General features: G+C 38.5%; 1 protein-coding gene across 1 annotated transcript in view; it reads left to right on the top strand.

The window, feature by feature from the left end:
* The window catches only part of LOC122814412 (putative zinc finger protein 75C), a 75,837-nt gene that overhangs the window by 26,324 nt on the left and 22,894 nt on the right, over positions 1–26,619 (top strand). Inside the window, exon 2 of the mRNA XM_044086995.1 lies at positions 25,540–25,666. Within this exon, the coding sequence (XP_043942930.1) occupies positions 25,540–25,666 (127 nt within the window). The remainder of the gene's footprint in view (positions 1–25,539; positions 25,667–26,619) is intronic.

The raw sequence follows: 26,619 nt of genomic DNA, 5'->3' as shown, positions 1-26,619 counted from the left end.
TTTTATGAAGAAAAACATATTTTTGAGAAAACACATTGTCAGAGATCAGCTTTTCTGACAGTGTGAACATCCTGTATTTTATTTGGATCTTTGTATAAAAAACATCTGTTCTTGTGCCATCCTGTTTTTCCATGCAGAATAACATGTCATTGTTCTTTAAAAGCAGATTTTGCATTTTTGTTCTTGCATACATCCTGTTTTGAGTCTGTAAGTGAAAAATGTCCATTCTTTAAAAGCAGATTTTGTATTTTTACTCTTGCATACATCCTGTTTTGAGTCTGTAAGGGAAAAGTGTCCATTCCTTAAAAGCAGATTTTGTATTTTTGCTCTTGCATACATCCTGTTTTGAGTCTGTAAGGGAAAAATGTCCATTCAGCAGATTCCTTTTCCAAGCCATGGTCATTTAGTATGGATGCTGATTACATATTACTAAACTCTATTTCTACATTTAAGCAAGCTTTATCTTATACATTATTTATGTTGCATAATTGCAGCAAAATTACTTTCAACCTTAGTATATTGTTGAGCACACTCTAACAATTCCGTCTTTTTTATTTTAAACTAGAGAAATAAATTCAGCATTATTTGGTAATACTTTTCATTATGACAATTAACAACAGTAACTTGACTAGCTTTTGCTAAGCAGACTTTAATACATGTAAATAATATGCAACCAAGCATTACAATAACAATAAAAGAAATTAAAAATACAGTGATTTTTCCTGTTCATCCTGTAAATAGATTACTAAACCATTCACTCCAGTCATAATTCCAGTTTTTTTCTAGTATGTTGAGACACTTGTGCAATCACTTCTAAATGTGCTTTTACATATTCTGTTTTGTCTGGAATAAATGTACAACATTTTTCTCCTATTAAAGCACATGTACCCTTGGGATGCTAATATGTAATCTAATGCCATTCGATTTTGCAAAACCATAGTTCATATTGCTGTTATTTTGACAGTAATATCAAGGACTGCATTGAAAGTGGCGTTTGCCAATACCTCAACTAGTTTAGATAGTTTTCTCAGTTCCCAGATGGCTTTTGCAGCTCCTTACCAAGGGAAAATACCTGCTCCAGAGATTACATCATCTCCTAAATCCATATATTTTAATTTAATATAATCAAGATTTTGATGATATATACGTGATGTATCTAAGGTGTCTACTGGATTTTCTGGACTTTCAATTACAGGTAATATATCCCTTTTCTTTTTGTATTCCTAATGTTTCCTTTTGGTAACTCTTTTACATGATGCATTGCTGGTACCACTAATCCTATATAACAGGTGCCATCCCATCCCTTTGGTAACCATTTATAAGCATATTTACCACAGATGTAATATAACCCATCTGATAGTGCAACACTGCTATTTACCAGACTGCCATTTACTTGCCCCATAGTAGGAGTTTTATCATGTACAACTGTAAAGTTTTTATCTGTTTTACTTCTCCAACATGTAATATTAGTTTTACAGTCATTTTGTCATTTTGTGAAAAGTGAAATACTGCTGTGTCACTTAATATTAACTGACCCTTAATTGGTATTAAAATAGGGAAACCATGAGAAAATACTCCACGTACTGGTATGTGGTTGTGAAAATTTATCATTTCAATTGTTTGAATACAATTGCTATTACCCACTGGAACAGTTCCATTTTGTTGAAAACATGTGATCCCCTGTACTATAGCAGATAACTGTACTCTTGCTTTACGTAATTGTACATTTATAACTTGATCTCCTGTTTTATTTATTAATACTCTCCAACTACTAAGAGAATTTAGTGGAATAGGTATTAGAGGCATTACCCCTGTTATTTTGGTATTAAACTACATACCCAACAATTAGAAACATTCATGCTTTTTGCATACCAACATTGTCTTGCTAAGAAAGTGTTAAAAGATGGTGACCAGTCTTGTTCATTTTTCCACATTTCTTTACTCTCTCTCTTATGTAACTTTACAGTTTGATTAACAGGTTGTAAGTATAATTTAATATTAAGCAATACAATAATAGTTAGTATAATAGCTATTATCAATTTAAAAAAACCATCCTTTAAATAGAAATTCCATTGTTGAATCATTTTGCCTTTGGTCATCCGAAACTGGATTTCCAAAAGGATGCACTTTAAACCATGTCAATTTCATTAGGGTTTTCTCTGTTGGAAACCTACAAAAGAATGCATTTAATCAGATTTACATTGTTCACTATTTTTTATCATTCTTAGTTGATCTTTATGTACCAACATTGTTCTGTTTTTCTTTTTTCCTTTGATTTTGTACACTAATGGTCCAATTTGTTCCACTACTTCAAAAGGGCCTTGCCAATTGCTAGCCCATGGTCCTTCCATTTGGAATGTTTTACCAATACTTTGGTTCCACAGGGAAGGTTTTCTTCAGCTGGTATTATTGGCACCTTTTTCCATAGATGGAACGCTTGCTCCCTTGCATTATAGTCACATATACTAGTAAGTTGTTTTAGCCATTCCTGATGTTTGCTAATTTCTAGCATGGGCCTACCATTAGGTAAATCTGGATCAAATGGTAATTGTATGGGCATTTTGTGGCCTGTCATTATTTCATATGGGGAAATACCTGTTTTTCTGTTTGGTGTTGCTCGAATACCCATTAAAATACCAGGCAGATGATGTACCCATGTATTGCCCTTTTCCAAGCATGCCTTTTTTAGACGTTCTTTTAACGTCCGATTCATACGTTCTACAATGCCATTAGATTATGGATGGTATGGTACATGAAACCTTTGCTGTATGCCTAACAAATTACACATTTGTTTAATGAGATCACTAACAAACTGTGGGCCATTGTCTGACTCTATAACCCGTGGCCATCCCCAATGACAGAAAATATTTTTCCATAAGGCTTCTGCTGTTGCCTTTGCTGTCATGGTTTTGGTAGGAATTGCTTCTACCCATTTTGAAAAGACGTCCACTACTACTAGTAGATATCTGTAACCTCCCTTTGTTGTTGGTAATGGACCTGCATAATCTATTTGAACTGTATACCATGGCCCATCCGCTGGCTGTACTCGATGTAACTGAGGCCTTTTGCTTTTAGCATTTACCTGAAGACAGATTAAACATTCTTCTATAATCAGTTTGCAGACCTTTTTAAATTTGGGTTCCAATACTTTTCTTTTACAACTGCCCATAACTTATCAGTTCCTATATGGCCCAGTATTTGGTGATTTAACTTGACCAACTGGCGTGCCAACTGAAATGGTACATATGGCAACTGTAACCCTTTGGAGGTCGTGTATGCATAGTACTCCTTTGGTGGTATGCCTGCCAATCTGCACTGATCGGTTTCTTCTTTTAAGCCCTGTTGTTTTTGTATATTTACAAGGTCTTTCTCTATTGACTCTTTATCTAGCTCTTTTAAGACACTAACTTCTACATTGGCATACTCATATTCTTTAAGTTCTTTTCCATTTTGTGCTGCTTGTTTGGCCAAGGTATCAGCTAACACATTTAATCTGTAAGTTTCACTGGTTGGCTTTTGATGTGCTTTTACTTTTAAGATGCTATACTGTCCTTGTTGTTTTGACATTGTTATAACTTTATATATGTCTTTTAATACTTCAGCATGCCGTAATGGTTTACCTACACTATCCACAAATCCTCGTCTTACCCAGGTTTCCATATGTAGTCTTAAAGAATTTACTACATAAGCACTATCTGAAAAAATGTTAATAGGATTGTAATACTTTAGCACATACAATACTGCCTCCAGTTCAGCTCTTTGAGCTGACATATGCCCTGGTAACGTGATTAGTTCAGGAGAACCCAATTGTGGATTCTCTGGAACTATGGCAAATCCTGTCCAGTATCTGCCTTGGTCCCAATATCGTGCTCCATCCACAAAGATGGATGGCTTAAAGTGATCAAAATCAGATGCTAAAATTGCACCTCAGGTGACATTATCTTTTCTAAACAGTTATGCTGTTTTCCTTCATATCCCATATGGTTTGACAAATGGTATTTATCCCCTGTCTGTATAGTAACAGTTTTCATTCCAAAAGTGCCATCCATTTTGCAAAGACTGCCTGACTAATACCATCTGTAATTTTATTCATTTCAAAACTGTCTATCAAAGCTTTTACAGCTTGATGTGGTGTTTGTACTATAATGCTGGAAAATACGGTCAAATATTCAGTTTGTTTAATACCCCAGTAAATGGCTAATAACTGCTGTATACATGGATGGTAACCCAGTTCCACTGGAGTCATCTTTCTGCTAAAGAAAGTGACTGGGCGTAATGTTTTTCCATTCTGTTGTCACTACCATGTGGCCATTCCTGTAGTAGTACCACAGACAGTGTTTTTTTCCTGCTGCTGCTTGTAACACAAATGGTAACCTTGGAGTGGGCTATTAGTTCTGTAGCTTGTGCTAGTTTTATTTTTATCTGTGAAAATGCCTCCTCTTCATGAGATCCCCACTCTAAAAGGTGGAGTTCTTTTGTTCATGTAACATTTTGTATAGTTAAGCAGCCACGGCTGCATAATCCTCTATAAATTCCCTATTGTAATTCATGATTCCCATGAATTTATGTAAGTCTGCTATAGTCAGTGGCTTTTCCATTTGTAAAATGCCTTGTACACGTACAGGGCAAGGAGATCTTCCTGTTGGTTTTATAATAGTACCTAGAAACTTAACTTTTTGTGTCATAAACTGAATTTTTTCACTTTTAACCTTAAACCCTGCTTGCTGTAGAGTATGAAAAACTCTCTTAAGAAGCCATACATGCTCCTCTACTGTTTCTGACTGAATTAAAATATCATCAATGTAATGTATTACTGAATCATCCTTTTCCAAATGTTGTAGAATGGATCCTACTGTCTGATGAAAAATAACGGGACTGTTTTGAAACCCTTGTGGTAACCTTGACATAACATATTGCTGGTTTTTAAATGTAAAGGCAAATCTTGGCCAATCTTTTTTCCTGAGTGGCACTGCAAAAAACATTTGCTAAATCTATTACTGTAAACCACTTACTTTGTGGCTTAATATGTGCAGCCAACTCTGGGACTCCTGGAATCAAGTGTGCTCTAGGAGTGGTATATTGATTAACCTTTCGTAAATCAATAACAAGACGATAACTACCATCTTTTATCTTAACTGGCCAGATTGGTGAATTTGTAGGACTGTTGCCTTTTGTATAATCCCTTCTCTTTCCCATTCTGCAATACATTTTTCCATATGTTCTTCTGCTTCCCTAGGAATAGGATATTGTTTTTGAAAAGGTGGTATATAGTCCTGATCACTTCCTATTCCTACTGGGCTTTCTAGTTTCCCACAATCACTGGGACCCTTGGACCATAGATTTGGGAATTGCTGTTGTAAATGCTTCCATACATCCTCACTGTCTGTATTTATATAGCCTGTAGGTTTTTCAGGTTTGTCAGGTAGAGAGATTGCATAGCAACCTGTATTTTGCTCTTCCTCTCTTTGTTGTTTGTCTCCCATCCACAGAATTTCATTAGGTAAATCAATTACTATGCCTAAAGGTCCTAGAATGTCCATACCAATAATGGTATTTGTGCAAGATGGATGCATTAAAATGCACCCTTCCATATTTGTCCCTCTTGACTAAACTTTATGTCCACATTTTGGCTACTCACTGCATAGCATCCTGTGCCATTAAATGCTGAAATGCAAACCTTTTTATAGGATTTACTGGTAACTGTCTGTTTGTGACAGATACTGCTGCTCCTGTGTCTATTAAGACATTTTTCCACAGTGACCCCTCTACCCAAATATCAATCAGTGGTCGTCCATCTCGACCCTTTTAAAGGTAGTCAGGAAAGATACCAGAGTAGGGGGGGCACATCCCTATTGTAAGGAAATCCACTCATCCTCTCCTTTATTATCAAATGCAATATGACACACCTCATGTTTTTGTTTGTCATCTTCTTCTGTGTCTGAATGATCTACATATTTAGGTTTTTCAATCTCTTTTTTTAACTGTTGTCTAGCTATTCCTTCTGCCTGTTCTATCAAATGTTTCGGATTTACAGGTGAAACTGTTTGAAAATCTACCGGGCATACTTTCCCTTTTCCTGTATATTGATGGCTCTTATAACTGTTTTTACTAATATTGTAAGGTTTTTGTACATGATCCTGCTTTTCTGACTTTTCCTGTAAATTTGTTTGCTCTCTTTTGGAAACACTCCTGTTCTTCCTTCTTTTGCCAGGCTTTGTAATGATCACAATTTTGCTTAATGTGTCCTATTTTTTTACAAAAGAAGCATGTTGGTGCCTTTTGCTCATTACCTGTGCTTGATCCTGGTACTACAAGCATAGAGGCAGAAGCTGGTGGTGCTGACACAGCTCTTTCTGCTGGTGGTTGGTCACACCATCTTTGCCTTCCCCTGTTTTTGACTTCACCAATTACTTCAAATGGCTCACTATTATCTTCATGCAAAGATATGGTGTGAGTATAAAGACCCATCATCGGCCATAGTCCGTCCCCTCATTAGTTTTTGTACCAAATCAGTGAGGGTATCAGAATTTTCTTCGTAGATACATTTAATATCCCCTGGAACCCCTTTGACTTGTTCTAAGAAGCAATGTATTCGCTGTTTTTGTATGTCTCTTTTTCCCATGTCTCTGTCTGTTTTTTTATATATGATTTGAAATGCAAGTCTAAAATGATCACTTTGTTCCATTAATTTATCTGTGATAGTAATTTTAAAATTATCTAATAATTTGGCTGTGAGAGGCTGCCCTTGTGCAAATGCCATTAAAACGGCTGTCATACGTCTTACTTTAGTGTTCAACTGATAATCATCTTGCTTTAATTGTATGAAAGTTTTAAAACATTTGGGAATGAAAATCCAGAAACATCTAAGTAATGCATCTGTCCATATATCAGATCCTGCTGTATGTGCCACCCATTCTTCAAATGTAAGCATGTTATAAAATATGCCTTTTTTATCATTCCACTGTGGTAAACTCTGTAATAATCTAGACTGCGTATATAAATCTGTAGTGGTTCCCTGTCCCTGTTCTATAATTTGGACTGGTTTTGTGTTTTTAACTCTTCTTTAAGCTGGGATATCAAAATAGTATTTTGGAGGTTAGTCTCTGTTAATTCATCTAATTCTTCTTCCTTTTCCTTCAGATGCTGTTTAAGGTCTGTCATTTCTACCTGTAAGTGTTTAAGGGATATATGATACCTGTTATTGGATTCCTCTGTTGACTGCAGAGCTCCTATGCACTTTTGACAGAGATCTTGAATGTCAGTTTTGAACATTTTAAATTAATTTTGTTTCTCTTTTAAAAACTTATTAAAGTCTTCTGTCAATGTATCATAAACTTTGTTTCTGTCCTCATCTGTATGTGTAGCCGTGGCATCATTCCATGCTTGTACATAATTTTTAAAGGGAGTTACAAGATCTACAGGGGACTCTGTCAATAACAGATTTGATTGCTGTTGTAATTCAGAAATTAATGTACTGACAGGACATAACTGCTTTACATCTGGATATAATGAAAACTGTTTATTATTAATTAATTCTTTATCATGAACAGATCTGTCTGCACAGTCTAGTTTTTTAGCAATATCATGCAATACTTGTTTATGGCATATTACACAAAATGCAGTTTCCTTTGAATCACACAATAAACATTTACTATGATATACTTCATTTTTTTGTTGCAAATACCAATCAAATGTTACAATCCACTTACATAATGCTGGTATGTCAACTTGCCCTAACAAGGTTTTACACTTACTAATGTGTTGTGTATACCAACATTGCAATTTACTCCATATTTTATCTGGTTGTTCTGCTACATTAAGAGTAAAACTTGGCTTACATTTGCTAGAATTCTGCCTGATAGCATCCATACTAAAAAAAAAATGTGACGTAGAAAAAGTCTTACCAGTGAGCAAGAAAACAGGTGATCAGGCTGTTGTTGCAGATGGCTGGAAATTTTTCAAAGTCACTTGAGAAGCTGGGAAAGCACAACAGGCAGCGGACTGCTGTGCTAGTGGATATTCCCCTTTTCTTAGCGAAATTATGGCACTGCGACTGGAACTTCAGTCTCACTCTGGATGTAGACGTCTAAAAAACTGTACTACTGCAAGCTGCATAAATTGGAATACTTCTGTTCAGAATTCACACATACGTACAAATGTTAGTTACTGCAATTTAACTGAAGTGACCCTCTGCAGGGCTTACCATCACTCCTCCTGTGGTTGAATGCAGATTGTAGGTTCAAATGCAGGCTAGCTTGCCATTGAAAAAATTACATGGAGCTGCTTACTGCTTGGTGTGATGGATTTGAAGTGTTCTTAAGACACTCAGTCTTGCTGGCTGGATTCTGCTAAAATTCAAAGTCTAGTTATATTTGTATTCACAGTCTGTTGCATACAGAAACTTGCAGAATATACACTGATGAGAGAATATACTTTGCAGCATCAACTTTAGAGAGCAGTAACCAATAACTTTTATAATAAACCAAACGGAAACACGTTACAGCTTAAAAGTACTGTTCCAACTTTACTTCTCATATAGTACAGATGATGTGAGAGATATAACATTTACCTTAGGACTTGTGTCCCTACCATACCTCTAACATAGCTGGATTTATACAGCTCTTTATATACAGTTTTAGTCCTGTAGAAACAATACTAAGCTTCCTTGTTTAACAATGTCTTGTAAGAGACCAGCTTTTCTGACAGTGTGAATATCCTGTAACAGTGTCCTGATGTCCATGTAGAAAAACATATTTTTGAGGAAACACATTGTTCTGTATTCTATTTGGAGAATTGCTTATCTTGTTTTTTATGAAGAAAAACATATTTTTGAGAAAACACATTGTCAGAGATCAGCTTTTCTGACAGTGTGAACATCCTGTATTTTATTTGGATCTTTGTATAAAAACATCTGTTCTTGTGCCATCCTGTTTTTCCATGCAGAATAACATGTCATTGTTCTTTAAAAGCAGATTTTGCATTTTTGTTCTTGCATACATCCTGTTTTGAGTCTGTAAGGGAAAAATGTCCATTCTTTAAAAGCAGATTTTGTATTTTTGCTCTTGCATACATCCTGTTTTGAGTCTGTAAGGGAAAAGTGTCCATTCTTTAAAAGCAGATTTTGTATTTTTGCTCTTGCATACATCCTGTTTTGAGTCTGTAAGGGAAAAATGTCCATTCAGCAGATTCCTTTTCCAAGCCATGGTCATTTAGTATGGATGCTGATTACATATTACTAAACTCTATTTCTACATTTAAGCAAGCTTTATCTTATACATTATTTATGTTGCATAATTGCAGCAAAATTACTTTCAACCTTAGTATATTGTTGAGCACACTCTAACACATACCTGTATACTAACACTGAGCTTGTACTGCAGTGGGGAAAGGGCAAATTTCTGAATCCCACTTGTCTCACACTCAGGAAAAATTTGTAATACTCAATCAGCTGATTTTTGATCAGCTGTACTGCCTTTACACACTTTCAAACAATGCTTTTTTGATGAAAGGTGAATATAACCCATGTATACATATACAACAGAGACATGTATACAATATGGTTATATATGGATGGATATATATATATATATATATATATATATATATATATATATATATATATATATATATAGAGTTACACCATGTTTGTGACTCACAAACTGGCAATCTCTGTTTGATGAAACATAGTACAAGAATTGCAAGGAATGAACAGAGCTGGAAGTGCTACCTGCAGAACCCATGTTAGAGGTCCTATAGGTGCACTGTCTCACATTTGACCCATGTTAAAGGTCCTATAGGTGCACTGTCTCACATTTGACCTATGTTAGAGGTCCTATAGGTGCACCGTCTCATATTTCATTAGTTTGTGATCAGTAGTATGTAAATTGGTTACAAGTAAGTCTACAAATAGATACAATAAAAATTAGTGTGTTCATATTACGTGTGCGTGTGTGTGTGCATGTGTGTATGTGTGTGTGTGTGTGTATAAGTATACATGCCTGCACATACAGTGAGGTATATTAACTAAAGATGACATATACTAAAGTAAGATAGTTTTGTGTCCATTCAAAATACTTTGTAATGAATCCATCTCTTCAGTCTTTAATATCTAGATCAACTCTGATTGTACATACAGCTGTCAGGTTTCTTTACTGAACTTTCATAGCTAGGAAATTGAAATTTAAAAGGACTGTTTTGAAGATAGTTTTTGCTACACCGAAGCTTTACTCGGAGACAAGTTGAGGGGTCTGTATCAGCAGCTCCACAGCTACTACTGTTTGTACACTTTATTTTTCTTCAGCAGTACTGGCTGTGACAATTTGGCTTCCTCATTTTTACTTGAATGTAGACATTTGTCATGGACAAACATCAATAGTTCCCCATACTTGGCTTTCTGTCTTTCCTACAAATCACGTATGATTTTGATTTGAATACTTAGGTTTTATTTCCAGCTTTGGACTAACAACTTAGATTACTGATTATTTCCTTCCAGTATCATCTTTGCTTTGAATTATTTGTTTCAGTAAATTTATTAAGTAAATAATCTGGTTTACAGCCTTCTGCCCATTAACTGATTAGGTGGTGAAAGGAGTCCCTGTAATGGAACATTCCTACAGACCAAACTGTAAGATGGCAATCATTTCAGCTTTTGCTACCGCCCTTCTTTATGGTATTTTTCACTATCTGCATAATTCTCTTCACTTGTCCATGTTTATCAGCACTAAATGGACTTATTGCAGGCCTGAACTCCTTACCCATACTAACACAGTCTAAAGTGCTTATATTTGTACTATGGGCCATTGTCAGATGTGACAATATTGGGTATCCTCTGTTTCAAAAATATAGTGCTTGATGCAGTAATCATGCTTCTTCTGTGTGTCATGTTGACTGTTTCAGTGAACTTGTAATAATAATCTACATATAATATGTAGGGATTCCTTGAAATGAGACAAGTCAGTGCCTTCTGAATTATACAGATGACCTGATACTAGTTCCATTGACATCTTTTTATTTGGTTTATGGTTATGGCATACATTGCAGATGGCACAGCTCAGTACTTTTTGCTCTGATTAAGTCCTTTGTGGCTAGTACAGCATAGCAGCTATTCCCAACCTGGGGTATGAGTACCCCCAGGGGTATGCGGGAAAAAATTAATAATGGCGGGAAAGGTATTTTCCAGCATGCATGGCAAAGTCTCGTCATGTTAAAGTGCATAACGTATTCAGAAAAAGACGGTTGTGTGTCTCTGTGCTGTGTGTGTGGGAACTTTGCATGAAAGCCTACTACTGTATTTAGGAGGGTTATACAGGAAAAAGAATAAATGGAAAAGAAAGATAAGATAGTTGGACAATGGCTCATTTTTCGGTCACAATCATGTCACAGTATGATAAAGAGTAAGACAGACAGTGAGTTAAAATATGTCTTACATGTTGCCAATAACTTGAAAAGTTTAAAGTTATAAAATGTAAAATGCTGACATTTACCAGCCAGCAGCAGTGTTTGAGGAGACTGCAGTCTGCACTAAACCTGGTGGAGAAAGGAGTATAATACTCACCCCTATATGTTACTTTAGCATCACAACACAGGGAGCAGAGTGCAGCTTTTCACCCTGGGCCTGAGTGAAAATGAGCTCTGTCCCAGACAGACTTTCACGGTAACCGTTAGTCTAATTAGACAGTACTGCATCCTGATCTTAGCAACTGACAGCTAGTACTGAAGCTCTCAGTCTTCCCTGTTTTTGTAGAATGTCCTTATTTTATCCTTATATTTTGGCCAGTCTCAAAATGTTTGACTTTCTGGCAAACATTTGAGGATATGTTCATTGAGAATATGTTCATTGAGTAAAGTCGTACAGTACAGTTTCAGACTTATTCTTCATAATAATTATTGCTCATATTAACTGACCACCAGTTATCCTATTAATTTTCTAACTAAATCAGACCAAAATTTAAAAAACTATCCCTGATCTTTGCCCCTCTTGTGTTTTTTTTAATTATTCTCCACTCCTTGAAGTAAAGTGCTATGGCTTGCTTAGTACAGTGCAAAACAGACATGCTTGAAATATGATACAGAAGTAGATAATGTGCAGCAAGTTGGGGTGTGATATCACCTAATGTAGGGCTTCTTTAGGTCATAGACACAAAGCTGCAATGCATAGTTTTGTTAGCTTCAAATGAAAGTTAATTGTCTTGTGATTAACTTCTACTTTAATGACTGTTAATGAAAACTAAAGTATCAAATAAAAACAGGAGAACCCACTTAAGTTACTTCAAGTAGCTTAATAGTCATAACATTTTCTGTACTGTTCATGTCAGAGTATCTCACTTTCTTTTTAACTCTGCACTTTCTGTGAACTCTTCTGTGCCCTTCTCTGTTTGTTATGTCCACTTATTTGTCACCCTGGCCATCTTTCCCCTTTTCACTCACTTCATATCCCCTCAATCTTCTCATCCCTTTTTTGTTAATAAAGTTCTTCATAATTCTTATGTCCTACTCTTCCCTGCCCTGCCGTACTTTCCCCTTACCCTTCACCTTTTGTTTCATACCCCACAGGTTCTTGACCTTTTGTTTTTCTTTGTTTTAATATCACATCAGTTGAACCAAGAATCTTACCTTGCTTCAGTACAGAAGTTTTGCAATAGCCAGCAAAACTGTTACATTACACTTTGTGTTTTACATATCAAATTTATTGTCATTATAATTTGTTTATTTATTTAACATTTGTTTACCAGGAAAGTCCAACTTGGAGCAAAGCCAATTTTCACCGGAGGCCTGGGGAGAAACATTCCAGACACATGTCTTTGAAACATGGGAGGAAACCGGAGCACCTAGAGAAAACCCACACGGAGGACATGCAGACTCCGCACAGAAGGCACTCCAGCCAAGAATCAAACCTGAGAACCTCTTGCTGTGAGTTGACAATGCTACCGCTGCACCACTGCGTCATACAACATGTATGTGACGTAGTGACATGTATCATAAGCAATTTATTCTTCATGGGCAGCAGGCACTGAATTTGTAAATGAAACACTTAAATATAAAGTTATTTGTTAGCAACAACCTTTCCATTAGTTACACATCTCTTTAATGTGGAATTACTCAGAAGACTTTTACTTCTGCAAAGATTGTGCACATTCACTGATATTGGTAGATTTTAATAACAAATGTTTGAGGGGCATTTTATGGTTGAAATGTTCTGAATTGGGCAATTTTGTCATTATTGGTTCAAATGTTTTGTTTCATTGTTTGGCTTACTGAAATGTTGAAAACTATAAATTTAAAAGACACTCTAACAAATGGTGCCATATTATAAAAGAGATGTAATTTAATTATTATATTATTATAATTATATTTTAATACAATCAGGAAGGTGAATCAAAGAACTTTTGCATGGTCCTAAAAATGTGAGCAAGGGGCGTATGATTTGAAAGCAGCCCAAAGTTAAACTTAATCGGCCACTGGAAAGATGCATTTATGATAACTTTATAGCTTACTTATATTTATCTTTTGAGTTTCGGAAATTAAAAAAAAAATATATATATATATATATATATATATAATATATATACTGTTTGTTCACTTTAATATTAGATTGTTTTTCATTATTTATTAAAGTTACAGTACATAATTTGGACATAAAAGCAACTATATGAATTATAAAAATATGAGTGGGTACAATGTTAGGGAAATGAACTGCCAAGGGTTATGCAAGTCAAAAAAGGTTGGGAACCACTGCAGCATAGAATTATCTTCTAATTTTTGTTTTATTCTTCCTAGATGGAATTTGTGTAGCTTCTCAAGAATTTGTCATAATTGATAGGAACTGTTATTTTGTCATTTTTGGACAGGAAACCCTGGATGCAGCTGATTTCTTTCTTGAATGAAAAATGATATTGAGCATCTCTTCTTGCTGATATTTGCACAGATCTGCCTTTGTATAACATATTTTACTAACTATTTTTCAAATTCAGTCTTAGTAGAGCTCTGGAATTCTTTAACATTTTCTTCAGTCACTCCTAATTTGTTTGCCAAGAACAATGGTTACAGTTTCTCGCTCTGCATCAGTGTCCTGAAAACAGATTAAATATACATATGCCTGAGGGAGAATGATCTTAAGAACATATCGCAAATACACATTGTTTGTCGTGCAAGTAACTAGTGCCATACCTAGACGAGCTGTGCACTGTACAACTTAGAACAGTCTTTTAACTCCTAGGTTCCCAGGAAATCACCCACACCCCTCTGTTCAATGTCCTACAGTGCTGACTTACCAGCAATAAATGCATCTTGACTAAAATGACTGCATTCATACACAATGATTTTCGAGAGGAGCTGGCATTTTCACTTCAAACCTTTCCTTCTTTTACTGTAACACAGTGTAACCAGCCAGATCAATTTGGCATACCCTGGGTAAAGTTGCTGTGCAGTCTTGAGTTTAGCAAGCCTTAGTATTAAGGTAGGCAATATTTGTTTAAAAACATAGCCTTGAATTAATACTCACCATCTTTGTACACTTACCATTATATACATTAGTAAACCATTAAATGCAAGTTTTGGAAATTTAGTAATGAAGTTCTCTACTTAAAAAGTTAGGCAGTACAGTTTACAATGTAAATATACAGGCAGTTATGTACTAAAAAAGTGCATAATAATGTTTGAACTGTTAACAATAGAAAAATACGGTCAGCAAGCTAGTTGCAATGTATTGCCACCTATTTATCCAGAAATCAAAATGATAATCTAGTAGTCTGTAAAGCACTGTATATACTTCAGTATTTTGTTTATTTGCACAAAGAGAATGCCAGAGCTTGTAAAAATTCAGCCTTGGATTAACTTTCTTTATGAAACGCATTTCTTAATTTTGTGTAGCTAAAAAAGAAAAAACAAAACAAAAAAGACAAAAGAAAGTGTTTTACCTGATGTACTCGTTGACATTATAAAATGGGTGGAAAAATGGGTGGGGAATGGGTGGAGATAGCAGGGGCTATGAATTGTACAAGGGTTGTGGTTTCAGTCTGGACTTCATCACAGAAAAAGGTGGAGACTCGGTACTAACTGAAGGCGATTCTTATCTGTTCTAAGTCCAAACTGTAAAGAACTCAGTGAGAAAGGCCATACACGTGAGCTCACTGGTGCTTGACTCAGGCAGTCACTCCTTTAAGCACCACTCACAAAACGGTTCCAGAGGAAAGCAAACTCCAACAGACTGAATGAACTGCTGATTTTGGACATAGAGAGAACAGTTCCATTAACATGGAGATGTTGTTTTAGAAGTGTGCCCTGGAAAAATAGTCACTTGGTTTAGCGTATTGGCAAAAAAGACATTTCTGCAAAAGTAAAGAAGTACTTCAGTCCCCAACCAATTTTCAAGTCAAAACTTTCCCCACAGTAAAATTTCCTTGTTAATCATTAGGTTCCAACTCAAATACAGTAATGTAAAATTCAAAAGGAAATAAATTAAGCCAGTGTGGATGAAGCAGCCTTACTTTCCAAACCACTACTGCACTTGCACAGGAAAAAAGAGTTACTTGTTTCGTACAATTAACAAATTTTACATTTTAGCTGCACCTTTTCAAAAAAGTGCAGATTTTATATAATTCATATTTTACACCATCTTTATTAAAAAGTGCAGACCCTGTTCAGCTTTTTACAGTTTCTTCCCATTTCTAAACCTAAGAAACTGACTTTAAAGGATTCTTCTATGTCAGTATTGTAGATTTTCTGCCATACAGATACAACTGACACTTTTGGAAAGCCTTGACTATCCCCAAGCATTCTTCCCTTAGCTGAAATCTACATCTGAGATCTGCTACTGGATATTATTCACCTTTTGAAAAAACCTGCTTGTCTACAGCCCTCAGAACATGGTATGAGGTGTCTACCTACTGCTTATCTACAGCCCTCAGAATACAGTACGAGGTGTCTCCCTACTGCTTATCTTCAGCCCTCAGAACACAGTACGAGGTGTCTACTTACTGCTTATCTACAACCCTCAGAACATGGTACGTGGAGTCTACCTACTGCTTATCTACAGCCCTCAGAACATGGTATGAGGTGTCTACCTGCTGCTTATCTACAGCCCTCAGAACATGGTACGAGTTGTCTACCTACTGCTTATCTACAGCCCTCAGAACATGGTACGAGGTGTCTACCTACTGCTTATCTACAGCCCTCAGAACATGGTACGTGGTATCTACCTACTGCTTATCTACAGCCCTCAGACCATGGTATGAGGTGTCTACCTACTGCTTATCTACAGCCCTCAGAACATGGTACGAGGTGTCTACCTTCTGCTTATCTACAGCCCTCAGAACATGGTACGAGATGTCTACCTACTGCTTATCTACAGCCCTCAGAAATTGGTATGAGGTGTCTACCTACTGCTTATCTACAGCCCTCAGACCATGGTACGTGGTGTCTACCTACTGCTTATCTACAGTCCTCAGAACATGGTACGATGTGTCTACCTACTGCTTATCTACAGCCCTCAGAACATGGTACGAGGTGTCTACCTACTGCTTATCTACAGCCCTCAGAACATGGTATGAGGTGTCTACCTGCTGCTTATCTACAGCCCTCAGAACATGGTACGAGGTGTCTACCTACTGCTTATCTACAGCCCTCAGACCATGGTACGTGGTGTCTACCTACTGCTTATCTACAGTCCTCAGAACATGGTACGATGTGTCTACCTACTGCTTATCTACAGCCCTCAGAACATGGTACGAGATGTCTACCTACTGCTTATGTACAGCCCTCAGAACATGGTACGAGGTGTCTACCTACTGCTTATCTACAGCCCTCAGACCATGGTACGTGGTGTCTACCTACTGCTTATCTACAGTCCTCAGAACATGGTACGAGGTGTCTACCTACTGCTTATCTACAGCCCTCAGAACATGGTACGAGGTGTCTACCTACTGCTTATCTACAGTCCTCAGAACATGGTACGAGGTGTCTACCTACTGCTTATCTACAGCCCTCAGACCATGGTATGAGGTGTCTACCTACTGCTTATCTACAGTCCTCAGAACATGGTACGATGTGTCTACCTACTGCTTATCTACAGCCCTCAGAACATGGTACGAGATGTCTACCTACTGCTTATCTACAGCCCTCAGAAATTGGTATGAGGTGTCTACCTACTGCTTATCTACAGCCCTCAGACCATGGTACGTGGTGTCTACCTACTGCTTATCTACAGTCCTCAGAACATGGTACGATGTGTCTACCTACTGCTTATCTACAGCCCTCAGAACATGGTACGAGGTGTCTACCTACTGCTTATCTACAGCCCTCAGAACATGGTATGAGGTGTCTACCTACTGCTTATCTACAGCCCTCAGACCATGGTATGAGGTGTCTACCTACTGCTTATCTACAGCCCTCAGAACATGGTATGAGGTGTCTACCTACTGCTTATCTACAGCCCTCAGACCATGGTATGAGGTGTCTACCTACTGCTTTTCTACAGTCCTCAGACCATGGTACGTGGTGTCTACCTACTGCTTATCTACAGTCCTCAGAACATGGTACGATGTGTCTACCTACTGCTTATCTACAGCCCTCAGACCATGGTACGAGATGTCTACCTACTGCTTATCTACAGCCCTCAGAAATTGGTATGAGGTGTCTACCTACTGCTTATCTACAGCCCTCAGACCATGGTACGTGGTGTCTACCTACTGCTTATCTACAGTCCTCAGACCATGGTATGAGGTGTCTACCTACTGCTTATCTACAGCCCTCAGAACATGGTACGTGGTATCTACCTACTGCTTATCTACAGCCCTCAGAACATGGTACGAGGTGTCTACCTACTGCTTATCTACAGTCCTCAGAACATGGTACGAGATGTCTACCTACTGCTTATGTACAGCCCTCAGAACATGGTACGAGGAGTCTACCTACTGCTTATGTACAGCCCTCAGAACATGGTACGAGGTGTCTACCTACTGCTTATCTACAGCCCTCAGAACACGATACGAGGTGTCTACCTACTGCTTATCTACAGCCCTCAGAACATGGTACGAGGTGTCTACCTACTACTTATCTACAGCCCTCAGAACATGGTACGAGGTGTCTACCTACTGCTTATCTACAGCCCTCAGAATATGGTATGAGGTGTCTACCTACTGCTTATCTACAGCCCTCAGAACATGGTATGAGGTGTCTACCTACACTGTTAGCAGTACTGGCTAGTACAAGGGGGTCCACTCCAAAACTTCCTGAGATTCTGAGATGCTTGCTGACAAGATCTTTTTTATGCCATTCCCACCAGGGATTTATTAGCTTTAATAGTTTAGGCTGTTGTTTCTGGTCTTCCTGACATTTTCCTGTCATGTTGACCATGTTCTTACCAGAATAGACTGTAGGTTCAAGCTCCTGTTAGAATATGAACATCCAGTTTCTGGAATGCTGCTGTGCATTTTTCATTCCAGTGAGCATTTTGGTGAACTGATGCAGTCTAAAACGGGTACTTGCCCATAACACTTATTTAGATCTGTAATAAGTTCAGTACTTAATTCCAGACAACGTCTGCAGGACTTCATCTGCTCTATGCCTGTGCAACTGTTTAGTTTTTTCTGGTCAACACAGAACCTGGCACTTGCATTCCTCTTTGGCACAGACACTACAAGTGAGGCACAGGGATTGCTGGATTCTGGAATTATCCCCAGACATACAGTGCCTTCTGTAGCTCTCCTGCATTGTTTACCTGACTTGTTCAGGCACCCTGTATTGATTCCGCTTGATTGGTTGTCGTTTCCTTGTTTCCAAATGATGCTCAGCCAGGTTGGGTAAATGTGTGAACATGTCCATAAACTGTTTTAATATTGGTCAGGTTTCCAGAGCCTAGCAGAAGAGATCTGTAAAAGTACTACTTCATTTGCTAAGTCATCAGACTAAATCTCACTGACTGAAGTCTGCCATAACATCACTCTCTGATTCCTTCTGTTACCCTGGCAGATACTGTGTACCATTGTCTCTCTCATGGTGAGGACCCATCATGTTACCATGGAAGAGTTAGTGGTTTTGCCTCTTTCCTGACAGTTCTATAACAGAATTATCATTGCTTGACGCTCTTACAATAGTGGAAGGACCCTCAAATACCAACAGCATCTCCAAGAGCAGATAGCAACTCTGAAGCCAGTGACATCACCCAGTCCATTACAACATCCACACCATCAAGTAAATAAATGATATTATTAAGACTAAGTAGCCATTAACCCATAAAGTAAATCAGAATATAAACCTTATCCCTTTACTACATCCTCTCCAAGGGCATCACGTTATGGGCCCTTAAAGAGCAATAACTAAGTATTCAGCTCTGCTCCAGTGAAGCCTTTGTCTAAGTGAGAATCAGAGAGGACTTCCAAATTATGATGACCTTGCAGTCCACTGTGGAGCACCCAAAGGAGGCATTCTCCAGGATGCTCCTGGATAGGACTATCAGGAATCCACAGTCTAGTTAAAGGAATTCCAGAAAACACTTGTCTAGAAGTGTAGTGGGGTCCATGAGCAGTATCTTACTTAAGACTATAGGCAGTGAAAAAATCCCAAACAGCAACACCTTTTACTTGAACTGTTATTCTTCCAGTTTACTGTAGGTGGATATGTTGTGTGGAAATCAAATAATGATGTGCCAAAAGATACTCATTATATCAAAAAGCACCATTTGGGCCCACAGATACAGCAGAAGAATGGACTCATGCAGTGTGACCATCTGGAGTCAAACATACTTGATGAACTGAATTAAGTAAAGAAGGTCATGACTGGAAAAGAAATTCTTGGTCCCTTTTGTAACCGCAAACATCCAGCTGAAAAACCACAATTCACCCCTCCAACACTAGAAGACCATACACAATCCCTTTAATAGTATAGACTGGACCTGTCCTAAAAACTCCACTGAAACAGACAGATCCAAAACTGCACCCTTTTCTGTGAGAAGACATGAGTAGCTTAAGGTGAAGCTTTTAGATACTCTGAGCCAAACTTCTAGTCATCTACTGTAGCTATAGAATCAGAGATCATACTGCATCAGGGTCTTTTTAAAGTTGGGCACTGCGGAGCTCAGTCTGCACCTATTGTTTTATGTTCAGAAGACAAGTGACAGGTAATTGTGGATGCGCTGTCTCTCCAGGTGGCACACGCAGTTGTTGTATAGGATCATAGGCAGCTACTAGCCTATTGGGCCTGAGGCCCTTACAAGCCTAGCCAAGAATTTAGCCCATGTTCCAACAAGTCAGCACCTGATGCCCCGGTCCAGCAGGGATGCAGGTGGAATCCCAGGGGTGTATTTTGTGTTCCCCAACTAGATATCCAGGTTGCGCTTAAAAGGGGTTAATGAGGTACTGTGCTTGACATGGAGAGGGAGCCTGTTCCAAAGAAGGGGAAGTCTCTTGGATGCAAATCTGTCCTGCCAACAAGTCCTATTGATGTCACAGACCTGGTTAAGGTCATGCATGTGGATTACTTGAGTGGAGCCTGACTTGCAGATGTGCAGCAGTCCCATTAAGGCAGGGGATCTGAGATTACTTTGTATGCCAGACAGAGGTTGCCTCTGAGGAGTCTGTATGTGACTGAGTAGAGGGACAGAGCCTTTAGTCTATCGGTGTGGGGCAGATGTTTGAGGTCCTGCATTCTCCTGGTGAGGAACCTAAATGGTCTGCCTAGCTGCTGCATGTGCTTTGTGAGGTACATGGCAAAAGGGGCATTGAACTCAATAATGGGTCTTATAAGGGAAGAATACAGGTAGGTTATGACCACCGTGTCTCTGGATGAGATACCCTTACTAATAAGGTGGGCCATGTAGAAAGCTTTCCGTACAATGGAAGCAATACGGTGGTCAAAGGTCAGTTTGCTATCAACCTGGGTGCCTAAGTCCCTCAAGAGGGATTGCATACTTTGGACCTTGTTATTAATGTGATAATTTGTGGGGATGTCACTCTTCCCAAAGAGGATGATGATGCATTTTTGGCATTCAGATTGAGGCCATATTTCTGGCACCAGTCATTTGTTTGGGTGAGACCTTCTTGGAGGATGTCCACATCACTAGGGGAATTGATGACCGTGCCCAGCTTGCAGTCATCTCCAACTTTGGTCAACCATAGCCCACAGGTTTTGGCCTGCACCTCAGAAAAGTATATCACAAACAACATAAGCCTCAAGACCAATCCCTGGGGTACACCACTAGTTACAGGTCTATTGCTTGAGGTGACTTCCCCAATTTTGACTATTTGGGGTCTATCATTGAGCCAGTTTGCTACTCATTTGGTAATATATGGATTGATGCCTAGTTGAGAGTTTATCTATTATAACCGAGTGGGGAATAGTATTGAAGGCTTTGGCCAGATAAAGGTAGATGGTGTGCACCGTCTTCCCCTCATCCATGGCTTTGGTGACTGTCTCAAAGACGTCAACCAAATTTAACAGGCATGACCTCCCCTTGACAAAACCAAACTGTGTGGGATCGAGTGTTTGGAGGTTGCCAGTTGCCATTGTCCTTGTTAATGAGGTCCATGATAATCCACTCAAATGCGTTGCAGATCAGGCTAGTTGGGCTGATGGGTCTAGAATTTCCTGGATCAGTGGATGTTCCACTTTTGTGCAAAGGGATGACAGTAGCTGTCCTCCACTTGGCTGGGACAAAGCTAGTAGTCCAGCTTTGGCTGAATAGGGTGGCTAGTGGTGCAGCAAGTTCCTGCCTGAGTTCATGTAGGATGCAGCTTGGGATGTTATTGGGTCCCATGGAGGCTGTATTTTTTGACTTTGAGAGGGCACTGATGACTTGCTCTCTTGAGATAAGGGGAGAGATAAGGGGAGGGGGGAAGATGCTGGTGATGTCTTGATTTACTGATGCGGGGGACAGAGGGGTGAAGTTTTCACTGAACCTGTCTGTCAGCAGGTTGGCTATATCTATGGCATTTGTGTATGTCATGTCCTTGACCACCAGTTCTGAGCAGATCTACGTGCTTCCTTAGAGATTGCAGACATATGTGAAGAAGGCCTTATGATTGTCTTTAGTAGATGTGGCCAGTTTGGACTCAAAGTTTGCTCTAGAGGATTTCACTAGTGCTCTTATTTGCTTGTTCAGGCTAAGGAGAGATTGCTTTCAATTCGGCACCTACTCCTTCTTGGTCCTCGACAGCAATTTTTTTTCTTTTATTATAGAGTTTATTTATTGCAGATGTCCACCAGACAGGTTTACTCTTCCTTGAGGAGGAAGATTTTGTCCTGCTGGGTATTCCTGATTCCATGCAGCTATATAAATGCTTCTGTAGTACTTTGGTGTAGATTTGGACATACATGCCAGTTCCTATGGAGGAGGAAGGGGCCGTAAAGCTGTTTATACCTTCCCTCAGGAGGTTGTAATCAGCTTTGGTGGAGTTTTTTCTTGATCCTGGTTGGGGGGGGAGGGGGGTGGTGGAATAGTGACTTTGAAAGCGACTGCTTTGTGGTCAGATCTTACCAGGGAGGATGACACTTTAAGGGTGCCACATTGGTTATTCATATTGTTTAATACCAAGTCCAAGATATTTTAACCTCTTGTGGGAGTGTCGACCAGCTGGTCCAAGACATTTGCATTGATGAAATCAAGGAATCTCTGGTCATTTGTGTTTGGCATGACTAGTTCTTCCAGTCTATGGTTGGATAGTTAGTCACCCAAGATCAGGGTAAAGGGCTGAATCTTGATAGATTCAAAGAGAGCCAGATAGATGGAGTGGGCATCTTGAGTCAAAGTTGGGGGTCTGTAGCTAGCTATGATTTGAATAGGGGTCTTGTTAATGGTTAACTGCACCTGGAGTGGATGTGTGTATGTCTTGTATATATATATATATATATATATATATATATATATATATATATATATATATATACATATATATATATATATATATATATATATATATATATATATATATACATACATATATATATATATATATATATATATATATATATATATATATATATATATTTCTACTTCCTTTTGCTTTGCTGCCCACGGTTTGTGGTCTGAATGTATGAGAAGATGAGTAACCTGGTATGCCTGGGGTGCTCTCCACAGCTTTGAAACAGGTTTCTGTGGCTGCACAAATGTCAGTATCTTCCAAGGTTAAGAATACTTGCAATGAGTGCAGTTTCATGTCTAGACTCCTAGCATTTAGCAGCATGGCCTTTAATTTGCATTTTGATGAAATTTTCATGTTGGTAGTTTTGACCTCCTGGCATTGCCTCAAAAAGGCACTATGGGGGGAGGCAAGAGCCTTTACCAGGAGCCTGAAGCCCAAGGGAGACAGATGCAGGCCATCTCTGGCAAAGCATTGTGGTTTGTCAGTCATGTCTTCCCAGCCTGTCAGGTACTGGATGCCCTTGGAATGACACCAGAAACTAAGCCAATTGTTAAAGTCAATCATTTTCTGTTTGTATTGAGGCATCATTCTGGTTGATGGTAGAATGCTGCTTAAGGCTACTCGATCATGTCTCTCTTCATATAGTCAGGGAGATGCATCTCAAGTCATTCACTTCAACATGGACTATGACAGTCATAACAGTACCTGTTTTTGAGAGACATGAGTGCATGGGTGATATGGAGGATTTTGGCACCTAATAATCAACTAACCATGACTTTCTCCTTATCCAGCCTGGTGTGGGGCACATCTGTGTATCTCACAACGGAGTCTCATATGACTAATATGCTGGGTTTATGTTTAGGCCTTAGTGGCTGTGAGACACAGGTGTGTGGACTATGTGTGGTGTGGTGAGCAGTGGAGTTTGCATGTGTTTTTGCCTTGGATGTCTCTTTTGTTTGGGTATGTTTTTGTTGAGGACCTCTGCATATGTGGGTGTGTGTTGTGTAGGTGTGGGTGGTGTTTGAGGTGTGATGTTTATATTAACAACCTTCTTGGTGCTAGATATACTGGCTTGTGAGGGAGAGAGCATTGACTCTAGGTTCTTAAGGTAATTGCATGTCTCACAAATTGTGTTCCCAGGTGGTACCTACCTGCCGTTCCCATTGATTTCATACTTCATTGCAAAGTGCAGGGAAGAAAGGTGAGCACTTGCTTTTGTTATCACTTAATGGAAAAGAAATGTAGAGTCTCGTGTTCTAAGTTCCCACATGTTACATGAAGCCCTCTCCATTCTAGCCAAGGATGGATGGTACCCTTGGCTGGAAGGCAGCTGGATCTAGACAGATCACTGACTTCTGATGTAGAGTGAATGATTTTACTGGCTGTGCTTCGGTAATTTTAGAGATCATTTGGTGTACAGTTACTTGGTCCCTTCTTGTCAGTTTGTAAAGAATGTTGATCCATCTCATGCACTGGAATGATCCGGTCCTTATATTTGCCATGGACAGAGGTGCATGTATCAGTTACTTCATATGTCATTCTTTTTTTGGTCCCATTGACAACTTATCTACAGTTGATTTTGTCCCTCTTCAGATTCCCCACTTTAGACTTGTCTTATGGTTACCATTTGCTGACCTTAATTCTGACAAGAGGCTATTATCAGTCATCGGTGACAGCTGGTGTAAAAAGTAGAGAATCCTTGTGTCATGTCACCTGTTTTGGGCATTTTACTATGTCTTGCTTGATTCCATGAGATACAGAGCATGCAGAAGAACTGGATACACATGTATGCATGCATACATACTTCACCCACCCACATCTTCATCTGCCCACCCTCTTACACACATGCATGTGCAGTGTGCTTTTTTGCTCCATACTTCATCAAAGAGTGGTGCAGTCATCCACACTCTGCCAGAAGAAGACAGCCTCTCTGTTGGCCACTTAAGTCTTCTCCTCATGCCATCCCTCTAGCTTCTCAAACTGCTGACTGCTTTTGGATTTCCAGTATTGCACTTGTATGTCCTGCCCAGCTGTTTCTTTACATCATGACTTTGTGGAGAGTAGAACTGTGGTCCTGCAGTAAATGGACAGACAGTTCTTTAAAGGAAGATGTACCTCTGAGAACTATTGAGTAACCCATCTCATTTGAGGGAATTTATCTTCATGATACATAAGTTTATCTATCCTGTATTTGAACCTGCTAGATTGGTGGCATCAGAGTTTGTTTCTTTGAAAACAATGGTCCTTGTGGCCATCTCCCTAAGGCAATGTAGTTCAAGGCTTCAGGCCATTACATGCATGGAACTATATCTGGTCTTTGACAAGAATAACAGATGTATTACATTACTTCAGATGACGGCTGTTTGTACAAAAAAGCATTAGGTGGTTGTATATATAAAAACATTACATTGTTAAACTTTGTATAAAATACACAATTCTCAGTTGTGGTATTTAGAACTAAACAGACTCTGATAAACTATCTTTACAAACCAAATGCTTCTATCTCATTGTATATGTTGTGTTTTCTTCTATACCAAGCTTTTAGTTGAAAGTATGGTCTTGCATTTTAGTCCCACCACTAAATAAAGAAAATATTAACAAGTGTTAATTGTTGCTGCTGAAAGGCTACAGGTTGTATTGCTGGTTGTAAGAAAAAAAGTTATAATGTACTTTGTGTCCTTTTAAGGTACCAGAAGTATTTGAAGATGTTGCTGTTGCTTTTTCAGAAGAGGAGTGGAAGTTGTTAAGAAAACAAGGCAAGGAGCTTCACAGGGTAGTGATGGTACAGAACTATGAAAACATGGTTTCAGTAGGTAAATATATTCTAGCGTAGGAAGTAAGAGATTTATTCTGAGAGATACAAGTGTAATATTAAATGTTGTGACAGAATCATTTAGAACTGTTCACTTTGCACACGGTTGGTATATTGCGTCTCTTATTCTCATTTCAGATAATTCTGAAAATATCACCATCTGTAGTTCTACTGACTCTATAGAGACCTTCTTGTGCTTGTTTGTGAGTATGCCTGTCCTGCATACAGTCTTTCTTTGCTTTACCATTCCTTCATTCTGATGCCACTGTAGATGTTGTTTAACATTTATTTAGTCTTTTTTTTCACTTTTTAAACTCTTTCCTGTACTGCAAGCCATTAATAACTTTTTCCTTTTTTTTTCATGTTAAATAGTTAAGGCCCCTTTTTCTCTTGAATCCTGAGCAATGCATGTTATGATCCATCGCTGTCTGTTTTTAGAGAGATATTCTATTAATTTTTTTGTTTCAAATGAACTGTTTATTAACAGTGTATGACTTGCTGGACTTCAGTGACCCATTTTGCAGATACAAAGGAAAGGAAACTCTGGCTTCACTAAATGAATTTGTCGGGTATCATATATTTGGGAAGGTCTGGAAAATCTAGTATATTTACAGCTATTTAAAATTAAACACTAATCTATATTGTCATGCAAATCTGCACTATCTTTAACTGTTCTTCATAACAGTCCAAGAGGAGCCTTATTTGTAGGATATACACTTAATTCCCCCCTCCCCCTCCATCCTGCTAAAGTTGCCTTCTGTTTTAGATCGCAGTGTGTTACTATCAAAACCTGCTGTCTTGTCATATTACATCTACCTTGAGGTAATCAGAATTTGTTTATGATGTAGGTATGCGAGTAACCACACTGGTGTTTTACCATTTTCGGGTAAAGTAACTGTCCAAAAGTTATGGCAGAGAAACCCACAATAACTAAATGCTTTATAATGACACAGA

Source organism: Protopterus annectens, chromosome 10.part0 (genome assembly GCF_019279795.1).
Source record: "Protopterus annectens isolate FY-2018-M chromosome 10.part0, PAN1.0, whole genome shotgun sequence".
NCBI lineage: Eukaryota > Metazoa > Chordata > Ceratodontiformes > Protopteridae > Protopterus > Protopterus annectens.
The sequence above is the reverse complement of the archived record's forward strand: the minus strand, read 5'-3'. Positions and strand labels throughout refer to the sequence as shown.